This window comes from Coturnix japonica, chromosome 7, assembly GCF_001577835.2.
Source record: "Coturnix japonica isolate 7356 chromosome 7, Coturnix japonica 2.1, whole genome shotgun sequence".
Classification (NCBI taxonomy): Eukaryota; Metazoa; Chordata; class Aves; order Galliformes; family Phasianidae; genus Coturnix; species Coturnix japonica.
The window spans coordinates 30,770,853-30,796,913 of record NC_029522.1 but is presented as its reverse complement, the minus strand read 5'-3'; the positions used below and the strand labels follow the sequence as shown (position 1 = coordinate 30,796,913).

The 26,061-nt window shown below is 44.4% G+C and overlaps 1 protein-coding gene across 4 annotated transcripts; it reads left to right on the top strand.

Moving 5' to 3' along the window:
* The first annotated feature begins 668 nt into the window (after positions 1 to 668).
* On the top strand, positions 669 to 26,061 carry RIF1 (replication timing regulatory factor 1). Of its 4 annotated transcripts, none has more exons than XM_032445930.1 (35): positions 669 to 886; positions 1,478 to 1,556; positions 2,160 to 2,256; positions 3,059 to 3,189; positions 3,582 to 3,676; positions 3,916 to 4,105; positions 5,028 to 5,120; positions 5,212 to 5,350; positions 6,039 to 6,190; positions 6,926 to 7,040; positions 7,907 to 8,080; positions 8,331 to 8,441; positions 8,680 to 8,742; positions 9,106 to 9,206; positions 9,549 to 9,635; positions 10,079 to 10,152; positions 10,278 to 10,458; positions 11,071 to 11,178; positions 11,384 to 11,533; positions 12,059 to 12,158; positions 12,754 to 13,018; positions 14,069 to 14,111; positions 14,408 to 14,610; positions 15,336 to 15,435; positions 15,773 to 15,916; positions 16,616 to 16,758; positions 17,757 to 17,846; positions 17,961 to 18,015; positions 19,092 to 21,863; positions 22,303 to 22,452; positions 22,709 to 22,786; positions 22,875 to 22,990; positions 23,675 to 23,828; positions 24,081 to 24,186; positions 24,947 to 26,061. In XM_032445930.1, exons 1-35 carry the CDS (start codon positions 777 to 779, stop codon positions 25,165 to 25,167), a joined length of 6,990 nt encoding a protein of 2,329 aa, XP_032301821.1. In that variant the 5' UTR covers positions 669 to 776; the 3' UTR covers positions 25,168 to 26,061. The 4 variants fall into 4 exon arrangements, with proteins under 4 accessions (XP_032301821.1, XP_015724524.1, XP_015724523.1 ...); XM_015869036.2 differs by having other exon boundaries at positions 777 to 886; positions 22,303 to 22,440; XM_015869038.2 differs by lacking the exon at positions 22,709 to 22,786 and having other exon boundaries at positions 22,303 to 22,440.

Genomic DNA, 26,061 nt, shown 5'->3' with positions numbered 1-26,061 from the left:
GTGGGATGGATCAGAAAGCTCTCAGCACATTGTACACGGCATCCTCACGCACAAAGAGGTGGCCAAGTCTTTTCACTTGTCCCATTGCACGTGGTGAAGAACCAGATGGAGGACTCGGTGACTTGGTGAGATGGAGCATCAGCAGGAATTGCTGCCAAGAAATCCATTCGAAAGGCACCACTGTGATGCTGCATGTTGTTTACACGGGCTTTAAGGACACCGTGCTACTTTGAATTGATCAACCATTCCACATTTGTTCTCATCTTCGATTTAAATCCCGCGGTCTGAAGCAGCATTAAAGCTACCTCTGTTTTAACCTAAACCAAAGCCTCCAACGGGTTCTTTTCATTATTGAGGGGATCTCAACTCAGTTGTTTCAATTGACTCCATGTTATTGCTTTACGGTGGGGTGATATCTCAGCCTTACAGCTCACAACCAGCACGGGGCTGGATCAACCCATGCCGGCACATCCCGCCCCCGCCCGGCTCGTCCACCAATCAGCGCTGCGGGAGGCGGGCCCCGAAAGGCGCGGGAAACGAGCCGTGTCTCCACGCGGTTAAAGCGCGCGGTTCAAGCGCGCGGCGCCACCCTTTGCACCCGGCCCTGCCTTCCGCCCCGCCCCTCCCGCGCTCCCATTGGCTGAGAGCGCTCAGCCGGCGCGCTCGCTCTGCCCGTTCCGCGCGCGCGCCATCTTGGCCCGGGAAACGGCGCGGGGCGCGCGGAGCGGGCGGCAGGCCCGGCCCAGCCCGTGCCCTGCGGTACCGTGAGCTGAACCATGAGCGGTACCATGAGCGGTACCGGGGCTCTGCGGCCGCTGCTTGAGACGCTGCAGGATCCCGCCGCGCCGGTGGGGGACCTGACGGACGCGCATCTCTCTCTGGTCAAGTGAGCGCGGGCCGCACGCGGTCTGAGGGGGGCGGCCCCAGGGAGCGCCGGGGTTGAGCGGGGGCGGCGGGGGAACGTGGGGATGGGGCTGATCTGACCCCTCTGAGCTGCGGTTCAACCCTATGAGCTGCTCTGACCCCTCTGAACTGCGGTTCCTCCGCTCCGTGGTGGCTTTAAAGCTGGGAGCGCTTTGGGCCCCCCCGCCCTGAGGTGCTGCCCGGAGCCGAACAGAAGCCGCCTCAGGGCGGGTGGGTTTGTCGGGCAGCATCCTTGTGTGGCCGTGCTCAGCATCACAGAACCCCGGAGCGCTTCCTTCCAGCCCCCATCCACGCTCTCCGGGCACCTCCAGGTATGGGCGCCCACAGCTCTGTGCAGGGCCGCGGCCTCTCCGTGTGAAGGGTTTCCCTCTCACACCTCCCCTCTCCCTCACTTTGTGTTGGTGCAGCCCCCCGTGCCGCTCAGCTTCCTGCCATTAACATCCCATGGGCAGTTGGGTAATTACTGTTCCCAAGCCAGCCAACGAGCTGGGTGTGAGAAGTTTAAAGTTATGCTGTCTATAACATTAAAGCATTGCTTGTTTTCCCCTTAAAGCCGCCTGTCTGGTGGGGATGGCAAAGAGTTCGTTGCAGGCGTCAGGAAACACTTTCCTCGGCTTAGCAAAATATTTAAGGTATGTCTTTCCCGTTGGATTTTCCATGGTTTACTTCAGTGAACAAACCCAAGGTATGTTTTGATGTTTGGGGTTGGTGGCTAAGAGTCAGATGTCAGTCTGAGGGACAGTCCAGCATTATGAGCAAAGCTTATCCACGCTGCTAGAAATTAGTGCTGAGAAGCTCAGTGAGGGGCTGCAGGTACGTGCTGTGCAGCCAAATAACATCTTCCAGAAGTGATCGTTCTGTTCTGTTTGGTCAGTTAGTGTAAAGATTGTGACCACCTTTTTCCCCCCACGTTTCTTATCTTTTAAAGCAGTCAGGTGGTGGCACGTGAACAAACAAAGAAGTACAGAACAACTGATGCAGTGAGTACTTAGTAAGGGTGCCTAAATTGCAGAGATCAGAAACATCTTCTGAAGCTCTGATTGCTCTAATGATCTGGTGGTGTGTGCAAACAGGAAAGCTTTCCTACGCAGTGCATTTTCCATCAAGCCTTTGCCTTTTGACAGCATTCATTCAGCAGAACTGTTGGTATTGAGGCAGCTGATGCTTTCCATCTATTCTTGTGACTTGGGACACACAGATATATAAGAATAACTTTATTTTGTTGTTTTTTCCAGGCTCACATTTGTAGTGAAAATTCAGAACTCAGTAATGCAGCGTTACAGGCCTTGGGGTTCTGTGTTTTTAATTCAAAGATCACCTCTGAATTATCCGGTAAGCAAACAGATTTCAGTGCCATTGCTGGTGTGAGGTGTATCTGTACCATGGTCCTTTCTTTATTGCTTTGTTAGCATGTGCTTTAAGTTTATTGTATATATTTTTTTTAACTAGTTGGTAAACTGCAGTCAAATTTCATAGAGTGTGTTAGAAAGCAGGTGGAGAGACAGAGACAGGATGGAAAGTATATGTGCACTGATAGCAAAAGAGTGTTTGTGACCTTATGTTTCTCAGATCTGAGGCCACTTAGCCAGGAGGGTCACATTTGTAAGAAATTAGGCTTCATTAATGATGAATTTAAAGAAATACATGTTTTTCATCTGTCTTCCTAGTAGCATGTATGCTCTGTGTTGGTGTTGCTCTTGTATTATCAGCTTGCTGTGAGCTCAGCTCCAGCTTACACAGGTTGGAAAAGGCCTCCAAGATCATCCAGTCCAACCCTCCACCTACCACCAGTGTTTCCCCACTAAACCACATCACTCAGTACAACATGCAGATGCTTCTTAAGCCCCTCAGGGACGGAGACTCCAGTGAAGCCTTTTGTAGACCTTAATGGTTTGTTTTATACCCCAGTGCAGCAGTGGAGTTGACTTTGCGCTAAATTGATGTATTCACTTGAAATCCCACAAGTCCTGAATAACTCGGTATTGAACCTTCAGTTCTAGATCTTTAAGGCGTTCAGTCACACTCAGTCTGGCTGTAGATGTACTTGTTCTAGTAATGTTAAATGAGCAGAGTGACCTGAAGCTTGCCAAGAAGTAGAAGTATGTGAGCAATGAGTGTTGTGTTCTGCTTTCAGCATCTGAGGTAGAAGATTTGCTTTCCACGTTGAACAGCGTCGCCTTGAAGACTTCAGACAAAAACACTCGCACTCGAGCACTTTGGGTGATCTCTAAGCAGACGTTTCCTTCAGAAATTATCAAAAAGGAGGTAGGTCTCTGAATGGTTTAGTAGCTCCATTTTGAGGGAGAGGAGAATGGCAATCTCTGGGCTGATGTCCGCTCAGTGGCTTTTGAATCTGATGGGAAACGTAGGCATGAGCTCTTGGAAGAATTGAAAGGGTTTTCTGAAGGAGGGGAAAGAGCTGATAAATTCTTGCTGCTTTTGAGGCTGAAGCTGTGGTGTTGGTGCTTCTGTGTGACACCAGCAAAGCAGCATGGCAGAGAAATGTTATGAATGCTCCTGCTTGGTCGGAGCTCTGATCTTACAACCAGAGCTGTCGTGATCCAGGCACAGAGCTCTATAATGGGAAATGGAGCTGTGTGATTCCAGCAGCTCATTAAGTACTTATATTTTCATACTGAGGTCTCTTGTTTCCTCAGGTGTCCAGTCTTATTTCTACGCTGGAAACCATACTTACTAAAGGAGATGTACAGTCTATGATCGTGGAGTACGAAGCACTGAATGTTGTTATACGGTAAGTGTGGGGCCTGTTGTGCCCTTCTTACATTATGTTCCTATGTTTCCCATGTGGTTGGGAAGTTCTTGGCCATTGAATGGGTTTATGCTTAAAAATGTCTTTCCTTGTTGCTTAGAAACATGAGAGCACTGATTATTCCCAAAGCATGAAAGCAAGTTGAACTGGAACATTAATTGGTAATACTAAGGCTGCCTTTGGGTATGTGAGCTGTATGTCTGTTTGCTTTCTGATTTCAGCTTAATAGAGCAAGCTCCAGCCCAGATGGGAGAAGAGGCTGTGAGGTGGGCAAAGCTGATCATCCCTCTGGTCGTCCATTCAGCTCACAAAGTGCAGTTACGAGGTGCCACTGCTCTGGAGATAGGCATGCCACTGCTGCTTCAGAAACAGCAGGAGGTGGCAGCTGTAACTGAGCACCTGATGACCACGGTAAGTGGAAATGCTGTGCCTTTTGTCTAGAGAAAACAGCAGTGATCAGGGGTTGGGGGTCTGTCTTGTTGTCTAGAGAGCTGCTTTTTGCTCCCAATGTGTGTTGGCAGCAACTTCACGATGACAACAGTTCTGACAGAAAGACAAGGTTAGCACACAACCACCAAAAACCATATCTGATAGTTCTCATTGAGGAAAATATTTAAAAACCTGTGTGGACAGCATTAGTCTGTAAGTAGTATCATTGCAGCCTTCCAGTACCTAAAGGGAGTCTATAAACAGGAGGGGAGTCAACTCTTTACAAGGGTAGACAATGTCAGGACAAGGGGAAATGGTTTTAGGTTGAAGGGGGGCAGATTTAAGTTTGGGTGTCAGGGGGAAGTTCTGTACTGTGAGAGTGTTGAGGTGCTGGCACAGCTGCCCAGAGAGGCTGTGGATGCCCCGTCCATCCCTGGAGGTGTTCAAGGCCAGGTTGGATGGGGCCGTGGGCAGCCTGGGCTGGTATCAATGTGGAGGTTGGTGGCCCTGCCTGTGGTGGGGGGTTGGAGCTTCATGATCCTTGGGGTCCCTTCCAACCCAACCATTCTGTGATGCCATAATTGCATGATCAGGTTTCTTCCTTATGATCATAAGCGATGCACTGCAATTTCATGCCCCTTACTTCACGCTAAACAAGTTAGAGAGGTTACAGGTAATTAAGGATCAGTAACTGCAGCCAGCTCATCCTTTCAAGAGAGAAGGTAACCATGTGATAACAGCATTTGACTGACTCAACAGCAAATGCTGTGTGCTGCAAAGTGATACCTTTCTGATCTAGAAATGACAGGTCGGTTGTGTCTTTGCAGGTGTCATTGCTTTGAGGACGTAGCTTTTAAAATGATTTGAATGTATTCCTTTTATAGACTTTTCTTTCTGCCTACAGAAATTGATTGCAGAACTTCAGAAATTGTTTTCTACAAAAAATGAGACGTACGTATTAAAGCTGTGGCCTCTGTTTGTCAAGTTACTTGGGAAGGTAAGTAGAAAAACAGTGATTCTGCTTCTCTGAGGAGTTCTGATTGTGTGTTTTTGACAGTGTAACAATTGGTGGCTTTATCTGTTTTCAGACTCTGCATCGTAGCGGCAGCTTCATCAATTCTTTGCTGCAGCTGGAAGAACTTGGATTCCGTAGCGGCTCACCCGTGGTCAAGAAAATAGCTTTCATTGCATGGAAGAGTCTCATAGATAACTTTGCTCTAAATCCAGGTAGATTTTAAAAAAAGTTAACTTGAATTGCTTTGAGTGTAGTCACTTTATGTAATTGAAGGAGTATGGATTTTCACCTGGAGGGTGGTGACGCACTGTTCACAGGTTGCCCAAGGAGGCTGTGGATGCCCCATCCCTGCAGGCATTCAAGGCCAGGCTGGATGTGGCTCTGGGNTGTGGATGCCCCATCCCTGCAGGCATTCAAGGCCAGGCTGGATGTGGCTCTGGGCAGCCTGGGCTGCTGGTTGGTGACCCTGCACACAGCAGGGGGTTGGAGCTGGATGAGCACTGTGGGCCTTTGCAACACAGGCCATTATGGGATTCTGTGATGGAAACACTATCTTTGGAAAGGGAGAAATGGATAAAATTAGATAGCTCTGTTTGTAACACTTCAGTTGAGCCAAACTGTCAGCAGTGAAGTGGAGGTGAAAACCATGCAGATCTGATGTTGTGCTGCGTGGATTAACTGTGGGGAGGGCAGTTCTTCAGAATTCTGAAGCTGTGGAGGAAAATTCCCTTTTTGAAATCTATTGAAAATGCCTTCTAATTTCAGACTCATTCCAGACAACTCTCAGAGCAGTAAAATAGTCTGGGAGATGAGTGTGGTTACAAAGGATTTTAATTCTGAGAAGTGTTTTTGTCATTTAATGACATTGCTAAAAATACCTTTTTTTTCCCCTTCTACAAGATATTTTGTGCAGTGCTAAAAGGCTGAAATTGCTGATGCAGCCCCTGAGCTCAATCCACGTGAGGACAGAGGCTTTGGCACTGACAAAGCTGGAGGTCTGGTGGTATCTGCTCATGAGGCTGGGACCTCAGCTGCCTGCTAACTTCGAACAGGTAATACAGCTGAAAATTGCCATGGTTTTGCACGCTCAGCATTAATTAAGCAATTCTGCTAAGTCTGCTCCTTACCATAGCTTTTCCTGTACTTGCTTTTCCCTTTTCTAGTTCATTATTAAAATTAAACATAAGGAACCAAGGCTGCCTTGTGGGTGTATGCTATACGTGTTAATGGCATATTGTATGTGCTTGCAATTGGTTTTTCAGTTCTAAAAGATTTTGATAATGGATTTGCATGGATAAGGGCATCTTAGTAGAAGTCTGCACTTGGTGCTCAGCAGTAACAGACGTGGGCAGGTCATATGGGAGCTGGGTTGTCCTATCACTGTGCTCTTAGGGAGTCCACCATAGGGAGGACATATGGAAAAGATGACAAAATGTTGACAGAGATGACAGGAGAATGACCCAGGTGTTTCATTACCGCTCACATTATACTGAAGAAAATGCTTCTACCAGGATTCTGAGTTTTATCAAATCAAATTCAGGTTGAAAGTAAATAAGAAATTACCTCCCCTTTTACACAGAGTACAGATGGATCGTTTCTAGCACGAGTTTCTGTTTTCTCTATCCATTTGTGTTTTTTTTACTTAGTCTTAGGAATGCCATGGTAAGCACACTGAAAACTGATGCTGTGGACAGCAGTACAGTCCGATACTCTCAGTACATGCTTTCTTTCTGGCTTATGGCTTGTTTGTCATACTCATTTCATTGTCATTTGGTATCTCTTTGCAGGTCTGCATACCGTTAATCCAGAGCACTCTAAGTGTGGATTCTTCTGCTGCACTACAAGGAACTCCCACACGTGTGCCATCCACTCCCAATTTAGCAAACCCTCCACAGAAACCAGGTATGGAAGGACAAGCCTGTTTCACCTGTATCCTTAATGCAGGAGCTGGAGGTGTTTTGTGTGACTTGTCTGTGCTTTTTTGTTTGGATTGTTACTGAGATGAGCATGCAGACATCTCCAGAGGTAATGATTTACACTGGTTAAAATTGAGGCTGTTGCAGGCAGCATCCCATGCTTACAAAATAATGCTCATCAAACTGTGTGGAGGGCCAGTCCTTCATGTCCCCACTTTGCATTCACTTTTGCAAAGGAGCTTTGAGTTGAAGCTTTGTTTTTTGGTTATTGGTAAATGCTCCCCCTCTGTCCCAGTCTCAGTTCTGGGATGTTTTCAGTACTATTTCTGAACAGTAATTCAGTGATTGTGAATATATCAATAACTTTCTTACTGCAAGCGTGTGTAAAGTCGTACTGAGCTTTACATTAAGTGTGTGATGAGGAACTTCCTCTCCTCTGCATGGAAAGCCTAGCACTCAGCATATGTAATTCTAGACTGCCATAATTAGTAGCCTCAAATTCATTGTGTGGGTCTTTTTGGGTTGTGTGTGTGTGTAGTATAGTGTTTCTGATGTGCTCTGTAGCCACAGCTTCCCTGGCAACTTCTGTTGCCAAAACCAAGTCTGGTGGCCATAGCTTTGATGCAGCTTTTGGAAGGCACATGCTTTCAAAACTCCCGGTTATTACTGTGTTGTTAAATGCTACTTGGAATAGAAATGTCTAATGAAAATCAGACTGCTGGAGGTCCCTCCAGCCAACCCCATCTTATAACTTGTTACTGGTGTGGGATTTTGGTCTGCTGGATCTTTCCTCCCATGTGCTATCAATGAAATACGAGGCAACATTTTTATTCTTAATTTCCCCCTCCTTAGGTCCTTATCCGTTTCCAAGTCCAGCCACACCAAGGATGAACTTGAATTCCAGTACTGCAGGACAGGTGGCAATTCCTTCCATTCAGCTTCTGGGAATTGAAATGCTGCTTCACTTCTTGATGGGACCAGAAGTTTTGGATTTTGCAAAGCGAAACAAACTCGTGCTTAGTTTAGGTACGTGAGTTACGTTTTTTCAGTGTACTTCTGCATGATGTAAAATAAATCACTTTGTTGGATTAAAAAGACATCCCTTAGCATAAAATGCTTTAAGTATTTGTGTTTGTTGTCATCCTTAATTCTGGAGGTTGTTTTTAATTGTGTGAAAAGCTTTGAGTTTGCACACTGCTGCTTTCTTTTTAAGGCTTATCTTAAAGGTAGGCAGTGAAATAACACATTTACAGACCTGGCTTTGTTCTCCTCCTAGAGCCTCTCCAGCAGCCCCTGATCAGCAGCCCATCCTTTTTCTGTAAGCACGCCAGCACGTTTATAAATGCAGTTCAGGATGGATTTATTGCAATTGGAAAAGAAGTTCCTGGTAAGAATTTAGTGGTGTGATTTTATTGCTTTTCTGCAAATAATATTGGGGAGGAAAACATAAGGAAGAAATGGTTGCTTTCTGTAAAATTCCACTGCTCACATTGCTTGATTAGAACTCAGTTCTGAAGCTTATTTCACTTCCTGCTCACATCAGTGCAGTTGTTTAACCCAGTGTGTATTTAAACTTTCCTTAATGTTTTTATTGCAAAGTTAATAGGAGTCTCATTGTGTTGCAGAATCTATGCTGAATAATATCTGGAAGGACATAAATGGACATGTGAAAGCAGCTATTGAGTCAGGTAAGAAGTGTAGTTTTTTTGTGTCACTGCTGGCTTTAGGAAACACTTGTTTCATTGCTGCTAAGAGTGTGTGAGTGCTAATGTGTGTTGCTTGGATGCATCCAGAACTTCACATAGCAGCTTTTTTGAACTTGCCAAAGTTGAATGTTAATAACAGGAAGGTGTAAATTAGGGATTCTTTAATTGAAATGTTCGGGTTATACTGATTTTCAGAGAGACTGGTACCTGATTGTTGATCCGATATATGTTTATAAATGCACACACAATTTCTTATGGCCCTGCAGTCCATTACATTTATGCTTTAAATAATGGTTGGTGACCATTACTTTGTTCTGCTCTAACTACAAGTATGCTTTATTACAGGCAATAAGAAAGAAAAGCAAGGATCCGAAGTACTGACTATGTTGCTCCAGGCCTTAAAAAACATCGTTAGATCAAATTCACTTCCTGTGCAGAAAATACTGGTAGGTTGGGGTTGTGTTTTTACTTCTTGTCATCTAATTCCTATTTGATCCTCTGTATTGTGCTTGGTGGTAGACTTTTGCATCTTTTATCAGATTAATTTATCAGAGTGGCCTCTTAAGGACCAAGGTCACACTGCTCTGTTCTGATGACCTGCTGCTCCTTGAGGGCTTCTTAAGATTCATCTTTCAGACTTGGCAGCAGCATTGAGCTTAGGTGTGACTGAGCAGCACCTTTTGTTGTCTTTTTTCTAAGGGGAAGTAATGTGGTGTTGCATAATGCAGTGGTACCCTCAAAAGAAAGAGACATCATGATGTTTTCTTCTTTTCCCCTCCATATTTTAGTCCCTCATTGATATTACTGTGAAGGAATTACCTCCGAAAGTATTGGGATCTCCAGCTTATCAGATTGCTGATATGGATCTTTTAAATGTAAGTGTGGCTTCCTTCCTTGCCTGTCTTTGTGGTTCAGAGGATTGGGATGTCGTGATGCAGATGTGCAGAGTACAGTATCAGATCTGTGCCTTCCTTGTACTTGTATCACAGTATGCAGTGCTTGCATGATGTTCACCTGTCCTCACATGTCATGACAAGGATGCGGTGATTAAGGGCTGCAAAGCCTGTAGCTTTTTAAAGGTGTTTAATTTGGTTGCAGTATAGTTGTACTTCCCTCATAATCCCATCTAAGCAGAAGTTTTGTCCTCCAGTATTTGCCTTTAATTTTTGCTTTGAAGTGTTAGAATTTACAGTTCTGACAACTATTCATACAGTTGTAAATCCCTGGCTTACAGAAGGTGCGTGTGCACTGAAGTGAGACAGCTGTTTAATTTGATTAATGTATTTCTTGTTTTGACATCTTCAATTCCTTTTACAAGGGAACTCCAGCTTTGTTCTTAGTTCAGCTGCCTTTCCATAACAACCTCTTGGAGTGGTGTGTGACAGATGAGAGGTATGTGTTGCTTCTTACGGGTTTTTGTTTCAATAACGAAGTCCCTTAGAGCTGAAGACTGTCTAGAATTCTTTTCCTAACTTCAGCTGAAGAAATCTCTCACCTTTCCAACTTTCCTTCCCCAGATTCTTCATCATTCTGGAAACTCTTATGCGTTATGTTTTATCTGGACCTACGTCTCCACTGGCTTTCAGTGAGTCTGTGCTGTGTGTTATTAATCAGAACGCCAAGCAGGTGGAAAACAAGGAGCATCTTTGGAGGATGTGGAGTATTGTTGTTCACCCACTGACTGACTGGATTAACCGGGTATAGTGACTTTTCTGTTCTCTTTCCCAGCACTCTCTCACACCCCAAGAAACAGCCACCACAAGCTGTGTATAAGCTGTGCTTATATTTTTTCTTGATGTGCTTTTAGGAGTTGCTTGTGGTGATCCTTAAAATCATACGAGCTGTGGTAGTATTTATGGGACTGGAATGAGCTGTGTGAGTGTGAATGTTTGCAGTCATGTCAGCAGTCCTATTCAACAGGTTCAGTACATTGCAATGTAGGAAACATTGAGCTAACCATCATACACATATGAGATGTAAAAACATTGAGAGTATCCGTCACAGGCTATGTGAGGTGTCTTTGTGTAGGTTGCTGGCATCACTGCAACAAGAATACATAGAACACGCATTTTCCATACTCTCTTTTCCTTTAATTAAGGGGTTATTCTGGTATTTCTTTAAAGTACTTTTTGCCTGTTTAAATAGTAAAATCAACATGAGCTCCGAAAGAATGGAGGAGTAGCTGATTTAAAAACACACTTGGCTGTTTAGCTCATGCAACTTCCATGTTCCAAACAAATGCCTTCAGAACAACGTAATTTGTCATTGAAGTTTTGTACTTTGCTTCACCAGTGTATTATCTCATTGCAGACTAATGAAGTAAACCAAGGTGATGCGCTGGAGCACAACTTCAATGCTGTTTACAATGCTCTGTTGCTACCAGTGTCCCATATCTTCCCTGTTGAGGAATTTCCACAGGTAACTGTCAGTACTAATGCTGATCAGAAGCAGTGTGGGTCATAATAAACCTGTGAAGTGCAGCTCATCTCAGAGCGGAGCTGCTTGTGCATACATTAGACCACTGCTTTGAGATTGAAGCTCAAGTTTTGATAGCAGAACACTTAAAGCGAGTCTTGATGCTCAGAAGTTGATACTTACAGCCTTTCTCTTTTTGTTCATAAAGCCAACTATGAAATCCTTGCTGCGTGCTTGGTCAGACCTGTACAGAGCATTTGCTCGCTGTGCTGCTTTGGTTGCAACAGCAGAAGAAAACCTGTGCTGTGATGAACTGTGTGCCAAAATAATATCTGGGCTAGAAGGTGAAACTCCAGTAGTGAGTATAAACCAGTGATACTGAACTATAGAAGTGCTTCAGCAAATGTTTGAAGTGACAGGCTTGTGCAAGAATCTGTTACGAACTTTAATGGAGTAATTGCTGTAATTAGAGGTGTTTTGTGTCTGGCTTAAAGCTTCCTGGACGTAGTTCTTTCAGTGAAAATCTTGCTGCTATGCTGCAGTGAGTTTACTGAAGATCAGGCTGAGTCCAGTGGCTGAATGTAGGCACACTGAGGTTTGGTAGCTTGTCCTGCCTTAATATCGACCTGTATACCTTACAGCTGCCTGTTACTGTTTCTCTTCCTTAGATCATATGTATGCTTATGTATTGTACAGAGTGGGAAGTCTGAATCTTAAGTCTGTTCTAAAATACATTTATGCAAACTGATCTCACCTGACAATGCACAACAACTTCATGCCTTCTTTTAAACCTAAAAGCTATTTAGTGTTGCTGTGCTCAGCACTGTTTTTCAGCCCTTGTAGCTTGTCTGGGCTTTGCTGACAACTTCTGTTCCCTCCTCAGATGTCTGCAATGCTGGATGGTCTCACCCACGTTGTGGCAGTTATGGTGGACTGCATCAACTTTGCACCCTATGGCATTAAATATCAGCCAAAAAAAAGATGTAAGTAAATACTTGAATCCTGAGGTTTTCCATTGATTTCTTTCAGTTTTGGTTAAAAATTAGTTAATATAGGTAGAAGTGGTGACTGTGGGATGTCAGTAGTCGGTGTACACCTTGCATCTTAGCTAAGGAATTGACAAAAAAACTCTAAAGAAATGATTTCCAAAAGGAATTAATTCAGTGTAAAACTTGATATTTATCATACGTTCTCTGCCCTAGCTGACTGTCTTATAGTAATAGGACGTAATGTCGGGGTGCTGGAAGATTTAAATGCTTTAATGGGGAATATTGGTGAGCAAAAACAAGATGGCAACTTCACTCTGATTGAGACTTGAAATCTCCCCTCACCTGGATTTACACCTACCAGCTCTGGTGAGGCTGCTCTCTTCTGCAAGGAAGCGTTTAAGATGCTTAAAAACAGTCACTGGGGTGAGAGCTGAGTCTATAATAGTGGGATAAAGTTACGCACTGGGAAGTGTATGTTTCCTATTAGATCTAGATCAAAACTTTCTATGTAGAAAGGAAGTTAAGTTGCATTTTGTTGTGATGTGTGTTGGTTGTATAGGAAAATACTTATATTTCTTTCTAATGTTAGCTCCACAGACACCTACTGACTGGTCTAAGAAGAAAAGGGAGCCCCTTGGGAAGCTCTCTTCCCTGTTCAAGCTCCTGGTGATGTTACTGGACTCCTTCCATGCTCTCAGTTCTGAAGAAAGCTGCCCAGAACCGCTGGTCTCTGTTGGTCATTCAGTTCTTGCTGTTCTTCACAACATCATCAGCCACGTTTCGTTGCCTTCAGTGATTGGGACCATGTTTGCAGTTTTGTCAAAACCGCTGGCAGTGTTTTATGAAAAATCCAAGTGAGTGTTTAATAAACGGTTGGAAAACTGAGCTCAGTGCATTGCTGCATAGCAGTGAAATACCGTGTGGTCTGTAGCACGCTGTGTATTTAAATGTGGCTCAGGGTTTTTCAGAGCTTTAGTGCCAGGCTGATGCTATGACAGGAAAAGCTTTCAGCTTCAAAGTTTGATGGCTTTCAGGGCCCCTTCTACTTGAATCAAAACTAGTTGCAGTGCAGTAGAATCGTGTCGGTGTTTAAGCTTAGAGAAGAAATATGTGTTTGCTGTGTGCTCATTTTCTTTGTTTTTTTGTTTTGTTATTGGCTTTTCTTCTTTTAATCCTTTGTGGCTTTTCTTCCTAGGATAGGATGGGATTTAGTATGGGTTTGGTGGGCTGCCAGGGGATGGATTCTGGTCTGTAGTTGATACAGGGTGTCAAGACTTTGTTCAGGATAAGGAGGTGAATGGAGAACAGCTTCCAGCCTCTTGGGAAGAGGGAGGGTAGGGGGTAGCATGCTTCTGGTCAGCCTGTAAATGTGGTTTTGTGGCTGTTAACTGGCATTTGAAGCAGGGCTGCTACTGCTGTAGTCTAAAATCTGAGTCCCTGTCAGCAAGAATCCATTTGCTCCTCTGTGAGGTTGGACTGAACACCATCTGTCCATCTCCCATCTCATCTGCCCTGCTTCAAGTGTCATCTTTTGTACGGTTACTCATTAAATAGGAGAAATGAGCACTGAATGTATTTTTTGGAGGGAAGGCACATGCAAATACAGATGTGGGAGCCTCCTCAACATCAACAAAAAAAAACATAAAAAATAAACCCAACACTTGTAATTATTGTTAATCTTTCCGTTAGTTCTTCTTGAAGTTAACGTCCACCAGTGAAAGCTCAGTGATAAACTTCCTTTAAATACTTAGTTCAGGAAACCTAAGAATAGTGCAGGGGGTTTGTTTCACAGCATTACTTCATGGAGTTGTGTATCAAAACCACCGTGCAGTGATTGAGAGTCTACGTTTAACCTCTGGGATAAATGAGTGCAAAATATTTCATACCTTTTTTTGTTTTGGCAGGCTCGCTGATGTACCTAAACCATACAGTAATCTGAACAGCAAGGTGAGTTTGGTGGAGAGGTAGTTGGGGTTGGGGAGCTGTGAGGGCTGGGTGAGGTTTTCCTGTTCATCCTGGATTCTGAACAAAATCATAGTGGAGGTAGAGATTTAATTTCTGAACAGTAACTGAGACAAGGAAGCTTTAGTGAGACGTGTTCTGTGGTGTGGTTTCTAAACTGGTTTATTCGGGCTGTTGTTGCCTGTTGTCTGTCTTAAATCGCATGTTTTAAATAGAGAGTATGTGCAATATTTGAATGAAAGCCTAAAACATATGTACATATTGCTTCTTCCCTTCCTCAGCTTGAAAAACTCCTGGTTGAGATTATCCTGTGTTTACAGTCCCACTGCACGGGCTGCTATGATAGTGAGCTGCTGGAGCAGCTTTCTCCATTGCTCTGTGTGATATTTCAGCATAAGAGCAAACAGATACGCAAGCAGTGCGCCAACTTCTGGAACGCGACATTTGCTAAAGCTGCATCCTTGACTTACCCTGAAGAATTAAAGTAAGATACATTTCTCTTGCTGTATACATTGTGTGGGACTTGTTCTGGAACAAAGTATATGAAGGTCACTGCAGCATTAAGCAGGTCTTCTCTGTGTGTAAGGGCTATACTTAGTGAAGGACATGATTGAGGAAAGAAAGCATAGCTAGTATGTTGCTTACTTATGCAGGGAGATGTAAATATGTGGTTTCTAGAGAGCTTGGAAGAGTGTTGAAGAAATCATAGGATGGCCTGGGTTGCAAAGGCCCACAGTGCTCATCCAGCTCCAACCCCCTGCTGTGTGCAGGGTCACCAACCAGCAGCCCAGGCTGCCCAGAGCCACATCCAGCCTGGCCTTGAATGCCTGCAGGGATGGGGCATCCACAGCCTCCTTGGGCAACCTGTGAACAGTGCGTCACCACCCTCTGGGGGAAAAACTTCCTCCTAAGATCCAACCTAAACCTCCCCTGTCTCAGTTTAAAACCATCCCCCCCCTCGTCCTATCACCATCCACCCTTGTAAACAGCAAATGTCCCTCTTGTTTATATGCCCCGTAATCTTTCTGTAGACTCATTTAACTTACTTCTACAGCCGTGAGCTGTAATACTTTCAAGAAAGATCTCAGGTTACGTACCATGTGTTAGCATTATTCTGGGTGTAATTCACATTCTGCCTGTACTGTCAGCTGGGGTACCTGCTGGTATTACTGCATGCTTCTCATAAGCCCGAATTGTTTTGTTGAGCAGACCTGTGTTAAGTCAAGCCAAACAGAAAATGCCACTCTTGCTGCCTGGTTTTGAAAGCATTGAGATAGCTGATGAACAAAGCGGCCCATTCTCTGAGGAGGTAAATATTTTGTTGACTTCTGTTGGTGTTTAATTGTAACATCCTGGGAATTATATATACTGCAAGGGTCGGTTCTGATTTTTAGTCAGATTGGCTTGCAGTTACTTCGTGTCTGGGATGATAAACAATGCTGTATAAACACAGAAGGCTGAACTGCCTCTCCTAATGCACTTTAAATCTGAAATTCTATGAGCTTGTTCAAAATAATGACATATTTTTTAATGTTCTCTACATAATTTAGATGAAAATGAACGTGATCAGCTGTAGTAACAAATACATCACATTTGTGCTTGAAGTTGCTTCGTACAATGTATTCACTGTGCTTTTATTTGAATAGGCAGAAAACTCCCAATGGGATGCAAAGCTGAGTGGGATGGAAGTGAACTTGGGTCAGAAACGAGATTCTTTATTGGCCCAGACAAGCGAACTAAAAAATGAAATAAAAGATGAGCCTGATAATGTGCCAGTCACATCTGCCAAGGTGAGGTGTTTTCTGATAAGTGTGACAATCAAAATCTGTTATTCTGTTGGAAATTCAGAGCTAGAATTAATAAATTATTTGGATTTTCTTGTGAACTGACCTGTAGAGCACACTTAGTTAGTTTGTTTGTTTGAATTCCCTGGTAAGTTTACAGATTGAGTTTTAAAGAAGGATCGTGGAAGGCTGCCTAATGGATTGCAGAGTCATAGAATGGCTTAGGTTGTGGGGGACTGGCATTTGTTTTTGCATGATGCTGATGCAGAGGGAACAAGTGCTTCAAGCAGCATTATAGCCATGCATAGCACTGCTGTGATTTAACTGATTTTTCTGCTTAGCCATATATTCAGTGATTAAACCAGCTCCTGATAGATTAAGGTGGCAGGAGTCGTGCTCGAACAGGCAGAGCTTTTGCATTCCTTCCTGCATCTGCAGTTGACAGCTCTCAAAATAGGTAAATATGCCTGAGAACAAGGAAGGATGCTGGCTTATTTTTTGGCATCCTTAAGTCATGTCCAGGACTTCTTTCAGTGCAGTCTGCATCTGCTGAGGGATGTGTGCTGATTCAGTGTGCTGAGAGAACTGTGCTTATCTGAAAGCTGTTTCATTCTGGATGGCTCCACCTGAGCTATGTAGCAGTTCTCCATTCCACTACTTTGTTTCTAATCCAGGTGTTGTTTGTTTTTTGTAATCCTTCTGTAGTTGAAATTGGAGTTTTCAGCTTCAAAGCCTAAAAGTGACGTACTTCTGGAAGAGGAGAGATCTGTTGATTTTGTGTTCATTCCCCCAGAACCAAAAGCAAGGATATTGACAGAACATCAGAAAGAAGTGCTTAGGTCAAAGAGGTTTGTCATTCATTTAAACTTAATGTGAAACGTTGTATTAGATACGTCAAATAGACATAACTTCAGTTCCTGTATTTCAGATTACTGTGTGTAATTATTTCCTCATCTTCTTTTCAAGCTAAAACATTTAGAGCTAACAAAGTTCCTTGCTTTGCTGTCTTAAAGCAATCGAGTTATTCTCTGTTCCACATTTCCTACTTGGATTAAATATGCTTTATTGTCTGTTACTTGGAGGTACATTTGTACCTCACAACTCTGCAACATGATTTAAGCTGATGTTGTTCTTACTTGTGGAATTAAAAGGGTCTTCTCACCTGACCTGCAGGGAGGACTCTTAGCTTTGAAAGAGATCTTTTATGTCAGCAGTATATCAGAAATCAGGGTATTCCAAAAACTCATCTTAGTAAGAAGGGAATCTTAGAATTATCTTCTTTTTCTCTTCAAGAAAGTAACAGTAGGGTCTTCAGGCAGGTGTTCACTAGAAGAGTACAAGCAAATGTTGCATACAGCTGTGTTCTACAGGAACACAGTTGGGTTACATAGTCAGCTTGTGATGATGAGTTCTTTGCTGAGTGGGATCTTGCCCACAGCTCTTTAGCCACACACACACACCCATAAGCATGGCTGGAACTGAATTTGGTGCGGGTGAAAATTGTAGTTCTCAATTCAGGGGATAAATGGTGACCCACATCCGCTTTGTTTCTTTTTCTAGTTGGACTGTGAGGTTGCCGTGGCAGATAGCAATACTGTGTCTTTTCTTTTCCAGAGTGTGGAGTGGAATGTGTGCTTACAGAGTCTCCTGATACTCGGTACATGCTGCATTGCTTCTTTTACAGCAATCCATACTGTAATGCATGTTGCTGTTTGAGTAGTCTTAAGAGTTTAGAAGTCAACTTCATAACGAGAACTTGCTGTCTTGTGATACATCATACTACCCACTCTCATCCAATGTATTTTTTTTTAATATTCCAACTTAATCACATCTGCTTTTCTTTCAGAATTGGTATTCCTGCTATGTACAACAGTTTAGACTCATCACAAGATACTACCTTATTTTCCCAGTATACTCAGAGCCAAGAAGATTCTTTGTAAGTAAGGGGGCCCAGTATAGGCATTAAAGGGGTCCCCTTTCTTTCTTTCTTTCTTTCTTTCTTTCTTTCTTTCTTTCTGAGCACTTCTAATTAAATTAACTTTTATTTTAGGGAAAAGTCATCTCTAATAGAAAAAGCCAAAGAAGATATCAATAACGATCCTCAGGTAATTTCTCAATGTCTAATGGGAGTTATAAGATATCAGAATTATAACCGTGTTAATAATGCTTTCTTTGTAATTGTAGCTCAGGTAATGGCAAAATTCCTTGATTGCTGTCTTTGATTAATCAGTACGTTTTAGAATCCTTTGGAAAGCCAAAAAAAAAACCCAATAACAAAACGTACCCAAGGTGTATTTGCTGGCAGGAGTGGTTTCATTTTCCATATTCTTTAACCTGTAAGAATCTCATGAATATGTTGTTTCTTGGGCTTCTTATTTGTTCATTTCTGCATAGTTAGGGCACAGGTTTACCTAACTATGGCATACACTCATAACTCTTGAGATTTGTCTCACTCCCATCAAACAGGTTCCAGTCTGATACCATTCACAGTGTTCCTTCTGCTGTGTTCTACTTCACATAACAAAGGGTCCTTAACTGAACACTTAAACTTAATTTTAAGGCACAAGGATTTGTGTGATCGGTTTAATGAGGGTGTATTTAAGTTGTTTTGTTACAGAGCTACAGGCATGTGGGGCTTACAGGGAATTAATATAAAGCTGCAGCACAGACTGAGCTGTGACTTACTGTAGTGCTGTTCTGCAAGTCTAAAGCTAGGAAACTCTTGCTGACCTGTTGTTTCCGTAACCTTTCCTGCCAGCAGGTGTAGTTTGAATATTTCATCTTCTCCTGTAACTCTTCTCAGACTTAGAAAAGTCTTCCTGTTGATACCTATATTGCTTTGGTGACTGTGCATTTAAACAGTTGAGCTGTGCTTCCTTATTCCGAGCTGCTTCAGTTGAAGCTGCAAGGGCTCAAGGGAGATTAAATAGTAAATTTTATGAGGGAGAAAAGTGTTTTGTGAGGGGAAAATGACAAGTGTTTCATTCTGCTTTTGAGGCCTCCAGCACAAGAGGGGCATGGAGCTGCTAGGATAAGTCTGCAGCAGGGGTTGGCCCAGATGGGCTGCAGGGCTCTGCCAGCATCAGCCTGCTGTGGCTCTACTGGGGGGCACATCATAAGGTAATCTGAAGAACTATTTTTTATACAGTAGCAAAACCAGAATTTGCTGTTTTTGGAACAGGGAGAAAATGAAAAGAGCGAAAGCTGTATTGCTGATTCAAATGGAATCACGGGGGACTGCAAACCGGAGGATGAGGAAGAGAAGTTTGCTGATCACCTAGAGATGAGCTCAGTTTTAAACAGTGAAGGAGAGTCGCAAAGGGATGATGGAACTGGAATCATTGAAGAGGAGTCATCGGTTGGAGAGGGATTAGAAAAAAGTGGTACAGAAACGGCTTCGAAGGAATCCTTAGCAGGGAATGAAAACACTTCAGCTCTCAGTAGCAGTTCTACTTCAAGCGATGTGATCTCTGGAACACCACAGCCTGTCAGCCGACGGCAGTCTTTTATTACATTGGAGAAGTTTGACAGTTCAGAGAGCCGGCCCTTCAGCCCCTCAGCGTTAAACAGTGCATCAGAGATGTCTCGAAGTGCTCCTACACCAGATAAACAGGGAGATGTAAACATGCGCAAGACTGGTCATAAGGCAGGAAAGTCTGGGGAAGAGAATAAAAAGTCTTCACAAGCTGAGCAGATTTCTGCTGCAAAACGAAGGCTGACACGCAGGCAGAGTAAAATGGAGCAGCAAGGAAATCAACAGTCCAAGTTGTCAGCTCACTCAGAAGAGGAAAAAAGTGCACGAGAGTCTTTTGGTTCCAATAGCGTGGAAAATAATCCTGACTCATCTTGCTCAGTGGAAGACACGGAGCGTATTCTCACTGCTCAGCCCCAGCCTGTCAGCTCTGCAGAACCAGAAATCAAAGAAGCTGAGGGTGTAGTAGCAGAAATAGAAAAGGTCCGGGCGTTTGAGGTGGATTCTAAAGAAAATACACCCCCGAAGACGGCTGTGCCCTCTGAGCAGGTAACGGGTGATGGCAGTCAGGGCACACACTCGTCTCTTAGCCAGAAAATACTGAGACGTTCTTCGAGACGACGGTCAGAAAGTGCAGAAATGGCAGCAGGCAGTCAGGATAAGGAAGATGGCTACCAAAAGAAAGACAAACGTAAAGAAGATGAAAGAGCTCTGCAAAAGAAGGTGCCCCAGACTAAAGAGGATGCAGCCCAGAAGCAGAAAGTGGTTTGTGGGAAAGCCTCAGAATATGCGAGGAAAAAAGAAAGTGGCCTGTCTGAGAGAAGTGCTGCAGAGGAGATGGGCTCAAAGGAGCCTCCTGCTCCAAAGGGAGCTGGTGAGGAAGCAAACAGAAGTGCTAGGAAGTCAGAAGATGCATTGAAGAGCAACACAGAAAGTCAGGACTGTAGCTCAGGTACAGTAGGTGAGAAGAAAAGGGAACGGCCACGATACCACACCAGGAGGAGCTCACAAGGATTGCTTTCCAGCATAGAAAACGCAGAGGCTGATGGCTCTGAGACCAAGAAGGAAAATTCAAAGAAAAGATCTGGAAAAGCAAAACATAAAAATGATTCTCTTGAAGGTAAACGGAGGGATGTGCAGCCAGAAAGCCAAAGCCAGGAGGTGTCTCCTCAAGTAGATGAAAGTAAGAATCTGTTGGGGGTGAATGAAAGTGAACTAAGCAGTGAAGTCAGCACAGATGTGGTGCCAATGTCTGCACCACCTGATGTGGAAAGTCAAATGCTGCTTGCAGGTGCTGGAGAAGCTGAGGGGTCTGCAAGCTCAGAGGCTTCACCCAACACACAGAGTGTGAATGTGGAAGAAAGCAAAGCTGGTATGTTGGCAGAATCTGTCAGTGACCCGCATGTGTCTGAGGGAGTTTTGAAAGGAGAGGAAAATAAATGTGTTGAAAAGCAAAGTTCTGTGGAACAGCATTTGGATGTTCAGCCTGAGAACGTACAAGGAGCAAACACTTCAGGGAGTGACCTCTCCTCTTTGCAAATGCAGCACTGCCAGCACAAGAGAAGCAAAAGGGTGAGAAAAGCAAAGAGCTGCAACTGCTGCTTGAAAAGGGTGAAGCAGCAAACATCACTCGGCGAGTCACAAAATGAGGATCCTCGTGAGCTGGTGGAGCCTCAGACCACACCAGTTCAGACAGCTGTCAGTGCAGCAGAGGTGTCCAGCAGCTCAAACCTGGAGGAGAGCTTGTCCATCGCACCTTGTGCCATGAGCACACCGCTGCCTCCTGCTGAGGAATCCAGTCTGTTCAGCGTGGAAGGGGAAGGAACGTGTGACGATAATCTGCAGGGAAATTCTGGTGTTGTGGAGGAACAGGCAGAGAATCCAGCACATGCAGCAGGTGAACTTGGTGATCTTGGAGTGGAAATAAAAGTGAAAGAAGTTGATGAGAGCGACAGAGCTGAGCAGTGTGTGTCTGTGTCTGAGTGTGCTTCGGGTGAGCCCAGTGACAGCTCTGTGGCTGGAGGGGATCAGAGTGAAGAAAAGGCAGCTGTAGAAAAGGGAGAAGAAAGCTGGCATGGGGAAATGGAGGAGATCCCTGAGGTGTTGGCTGATGGTAGCAAACCTGAGGCAAAGCAGATGGATGAGCTAGAAGGCAATCAGGACAGCATGGAGGAGAAAGCTGAGAGCGCTATGGAGGACGTTTGTGTTACTCCAGATAATGAGATGAGGGAGGAAGTGCTGGAAGCTGAAATTACAGTGCCTGAGAACGAGGCTGTAGGCAACAAAGATGTAGTAGAAAATAAGAGTGCGGATTCACCTCAGAAGCCAGAAGGTCTGGATTCTTTCAGTTCGGTTAATGAGAGCCCCAGCGGTGTGCAGGCGCGCTGCACGTGGTCTCCTTCAGCTTCTCCATCCACCAGCATTTTGAAGAGAGGAGTAAAAAGGCACCAAGAGGACGATTCCTTGTCGCCTGCTAATAAGGTATTGTGCAGTTTGTTCGTTCCGTTCATAAGGCCATAGGAACAGTGCCTGTAGTGCAGTGAGTGCCACACACATCCAGTTAGCCACTTAATTTTTTCATTGGTAACTGAAGGTAAAGACCTGTAGATATTGTAATGCACAGACATCAGTGGGGTTGTATTGCTGGGAGCTTGGGAGGTTTGTTTTCAGAGCAGCCCCAATGGCTGCTCTGCCTGCAGGAGTTGCAGTGGGACAAATGCCACTGCCAAATCAGGATCTTACCAATGGGTTTTTAGGAAGCACAGAATGTTTCCTTCAGCAGAAGCCATTTTAATTGTGGCTTCAGTCGTGGGCTGGATGGTGTTCAGGGATTTCAGTGACTTCATCCATTTCAGAGTTCTTTTCTCTCCAGCAGACTGTAGTGGTTCATGCTATAACAACTGCTTCTCTCTGACAACAGATCCGTCGGGTCTCTTTTGCAAACCCCATTTATCAAGAAGGACTGGCTGATGACATAGACAGGAAAAGTCCTGTCATTAGATCCCATTCTTCACCATCTTCACGAAGTCTTAAAATCTTATCTAATATTCAGACCAAGGTAACTTTTCAGGTATTTTTTGCATGTCGTAAGTCTTCAGTTCCTCGGAGTGATTTATCCTGTACGTCTGTATAGCCTGTAAGATGCCTGTAGTTCTTTGCAAAGGGGAGAAAATGGGTCAGTTTAAGAAATAGCTGTTAACTGGTTTATTCTGTGGCTCGTTCTGTCGCTCTGCAGGCCAACATGCTCTAATCCAGGCAGCTAAAAAGTTAAAACAAGTTGAATTCTTACAATCCTGAGAGATTTTTTTTCCTCTTTTTCTATCCAGCATGTTACCACTCCAACCAAAGGATTTCTGTCCCCAGGATCTCGTAACCCTAAATTTAAGAGCTCAAAGAAGTGTTTAGTAAGAAGTGCTTTGGTTCACGTTTCTTACTCTTTCTCGTATTCAGTCGTGTGATCATTAATCTAATAATTTTTCTGTGTTATTTCAGATGACAGAAATGGTGAAGGAGTCACTGCCTGCCCCTACGGAATGCGTGTATCCAGCCTTGGTTGGCTGTAAGGCACCCGTTGATGTGATTTTACCTCAGATCACATCAAATATATGGTAAGTGCCCCGTTGCTTTGGAAGACGTGATTTTAATGGAAGCAGAGTCCTTAGTGGATCTTAACAGTGACCAAGAAGTGCTGAATTGTGGATGTCTTCTGCAAAACCGTATCCCTGCTTCTCCTCACAGCAGCCTTGGGATGACTCAGGTGGGCTGTTGGTGAAGCTGTGAAAGGTTCACAGAGCAGAACAGAGCAGATGGACATAATGGTCTGTTAGAAAGTGGTCAGAGCTTCCAGTGTATGGAAGGGGTTGGCTGAAGGTCCTGCCGTCCCAGTATTGCTTTGGGGTGCTGCAGGCACTGTGGGATTTCTGGGTCAGGTCTGCATTGCAGCCATACAAACACCAGGAGCTCAGCTGGGGTGTCTTCAGATCTGAATCTGGATGACAGAATACAAACTTGTAGAGGGAACTGCCCTGAATGGCATTTTCCTGCTGTGTTCTGCTTCTCTTCCTACTTAAGGTTTAACTGGCCTTCAGAATAGCACCACTACCTGATGGGTTTGGGGTATGCTGCAAGAAGTTGTGCTTCTGCAAGCAGCAAAATGTCACTTTCGTTTTGTTTTTCTTTATTTATATGAATGTAAATTGATGTTCATGTAAGAGCTTGTCCTGCTGTACCACACCAAGGAGGACGGAGGTGAATCTTAGCATCATTAATTGACCAGCTTTTCTCTGCTGCAGTTCCAGAGGTCTGGGGCAGCTCATTCGAGCGAAGAACATAAAGACGGTGGGAGATCTCAGTACTCTGACAGCATCAGAAATCAAAACTCTCCCCATCCGTTCTCCTAAGGTTTCCAATGTTAAAAGAGCTCTCAGAGGATATCACGAGCAACAGGTAAAGCTTCACCCTGATTCCCAGAAGCCAGCAGTAACCTCATGAACTACTAACAAACACTTGTCATGAGTAATTTTCTTAATAGTGAAACCACTTTAATCTGTGATTCTGTGATATCTGCCCAAGGCGGGCATTTGGGGTGCAGTGTTTGGACACTCATAGTGGCAATGACTGCATTTGTTGTATGGTTAAAGCGCATCCTGCTGTGTAGCTGAACGTGCCTCGTCTTTGTTCTCTCTGAAAAATCCTCAGGTAAAATCCCGAGGGTGTGAAGAAATCGGAGCGCTCGAAGATGTGGAGAAAGCAGTGAACAGCACAGAGGATAAATCTCCTGTGGATGAGGAAAAACTTGCAACAGGTAACTCTTGTCTGCGTGTTGCTTGGGGTCTGGCTGTCACTGCTTGCTTTCTTTGCTAATGGAGCACTCGATTTCTTTGGGAAACCTGCAACGTGGTCTGAAGGGATGAGTTGAGTTAATCACATCCTGACACCCTGCAGTAATGGAGACACCCTGAAGCTCTGTGTTCAGCAGGACCTGGAGTTCTTTGCTTTGCTCGTTTCAGCCCGTGCTCCTCCAGAGCTGTTGGGTGCTGCAGGTCTGGGTGTGCTCAGGAGCTGCACAGTGAACTGTAGGGCTGAGATGCCTGCAGGTGATCTGGCCGTTTCCCAGGGTACCCAGTTTGGATTTTGGGGCCTGGGTTTATTTTACATGAATTCTGGGGTTTGGCATTATGATTCAAGCAGAGGAATCTGGTTTTCCTATGAGGCGCTTGAGGCATTTGGTTGGCCAGAAAATGGAGAACTCAGGAATGACTCCAGTGTGTGACTTAAAGTGACCGTTGTTGGGACAACACATCTGGAAGGGCGCTGGCAGCCTGTGAATAACACTGAGTATTTTGATGGCTGTCCTTATTTTTATTACCTGTGCTGAAATACAATGCAGATCCCTATAAAGAAGGGGCAGCGTTTAGTTCTTAGGGGTGCCTTTATCAGAAGCTCTCTGATACTCTGTAGACTGTTTCAATGTGTTGTTTAACACCACCCAAACTGCAGCATCCCACTGTTGGGGTCCTGCTCTGGCTGAACCCCCTGACAACCTGCCCTTCCTCCCTTTGCAGATCTGGGTGAGCCCGTTGCCCTGAGCAGCAGCAGCCCTCCCCCTGCAGATCTGCTGAGCCAGCTGGATGCGCTCGCTGCTCAGCTCACCTCCGAAGATCTGCGCAGCTACCCCGGCAGCCGCCTGTTTGAGATGCAGGAGAAGCTCGCCAGCATGACAGACTGCATCATGAGAACCCTGCGGGCCCGATGGAGGTCACCGCCCCACGACAGCGCTGAGTAGTTGCTTAGAGCTCCTGAGTAAGGAGGGTTTTGTTACAAGTTTTTCCACTGAGCGTAGTTTTCTGACCGGTGAGTTTATCCTGGAGCTGCACGTTTTGTACTATAGAAGGTTTTTAACCCCTGTATGATCAAAATGTATCATGTTTTACTCCCCCCTTTGGTTTCTTTTTAACTGGTAGGATTGTTTATTCCCCATTAGAGAGATTTCTATGCCGTTGCTATGCATATCTCTTTCAGGTAGTGAAAGAAAACTTGATCAAGTTGTGCAATAGCAAAGACTGTGAAGCCAAACTAACAGAGTAGTTAAGTAAGTTATTTTTCTCAGCTCCAAGTGTTCTTACTGCTGTAAACTCTGTGTGCTGAGGGGCGGCTCACTCAGCTCTGTGCTCGTGCTGCCCGTGTCTGCTTCCTTCAGAGCTGCTGGAACCCTTCAGCACTTCTGTGCTGAGTCAGGTGAGCTCTGCTCAGCTCAGTGCTGACAGCGGGGCAGCATCGGTCTGCGTGGGTGTTGTTCTCAGGTCACACTAAAGCTGGCGACAAAAGCAACGTTGTGAGGGAGAGACTTTGCAGAACTTGTTGGCCATTTCCTGTGTTCTAACAGCTTTGTTTGCAGCAGCTCTCCCGTGGTGGAGAAAACCCTTTTCCCTTTGTGGAAATAAATGGATTTGACGTGGGTTCTTTGTATATTATGTATAGGCTTGTGATTGCAAATGTTGGTTAATAATTTATGGTTTTTAATTGCACGGAATGCACTGCTGCTTCTCAGAGACCTTCAGAGTTCTTCGTATTTTTACCCCTGAAAACTACTTTGTATATATTGGACATTTATGGAAAGGAATCCTTCCAGGTTTTAGAACCACAACATGTGCAAATAAAACAGCAACTAGTTCCCCAA

Coding starts and splice junctions, on each gene's coding strand:
- RIF1 (XM_032445930.1), top strand. CDS start 777: ATGAGCGGTACCATGAGCGGTACCGGGGCTCTGCGGCCGCTGCTTGAG. Junction 2,257..3,058: donor GATCACCTCTGAATTATCCG/GTAAGCAAACAG, acceptor TTCTGCTTTCAG/CATCTGAGGTAGAAGATTTG. Junction 6,191..6,925: donor TGCCTGCTAACTTCGAACAG/GTAATACAGCTG, acceptor ATCTCTTTGCAG/GTCTGCATACCGTTAATCCA.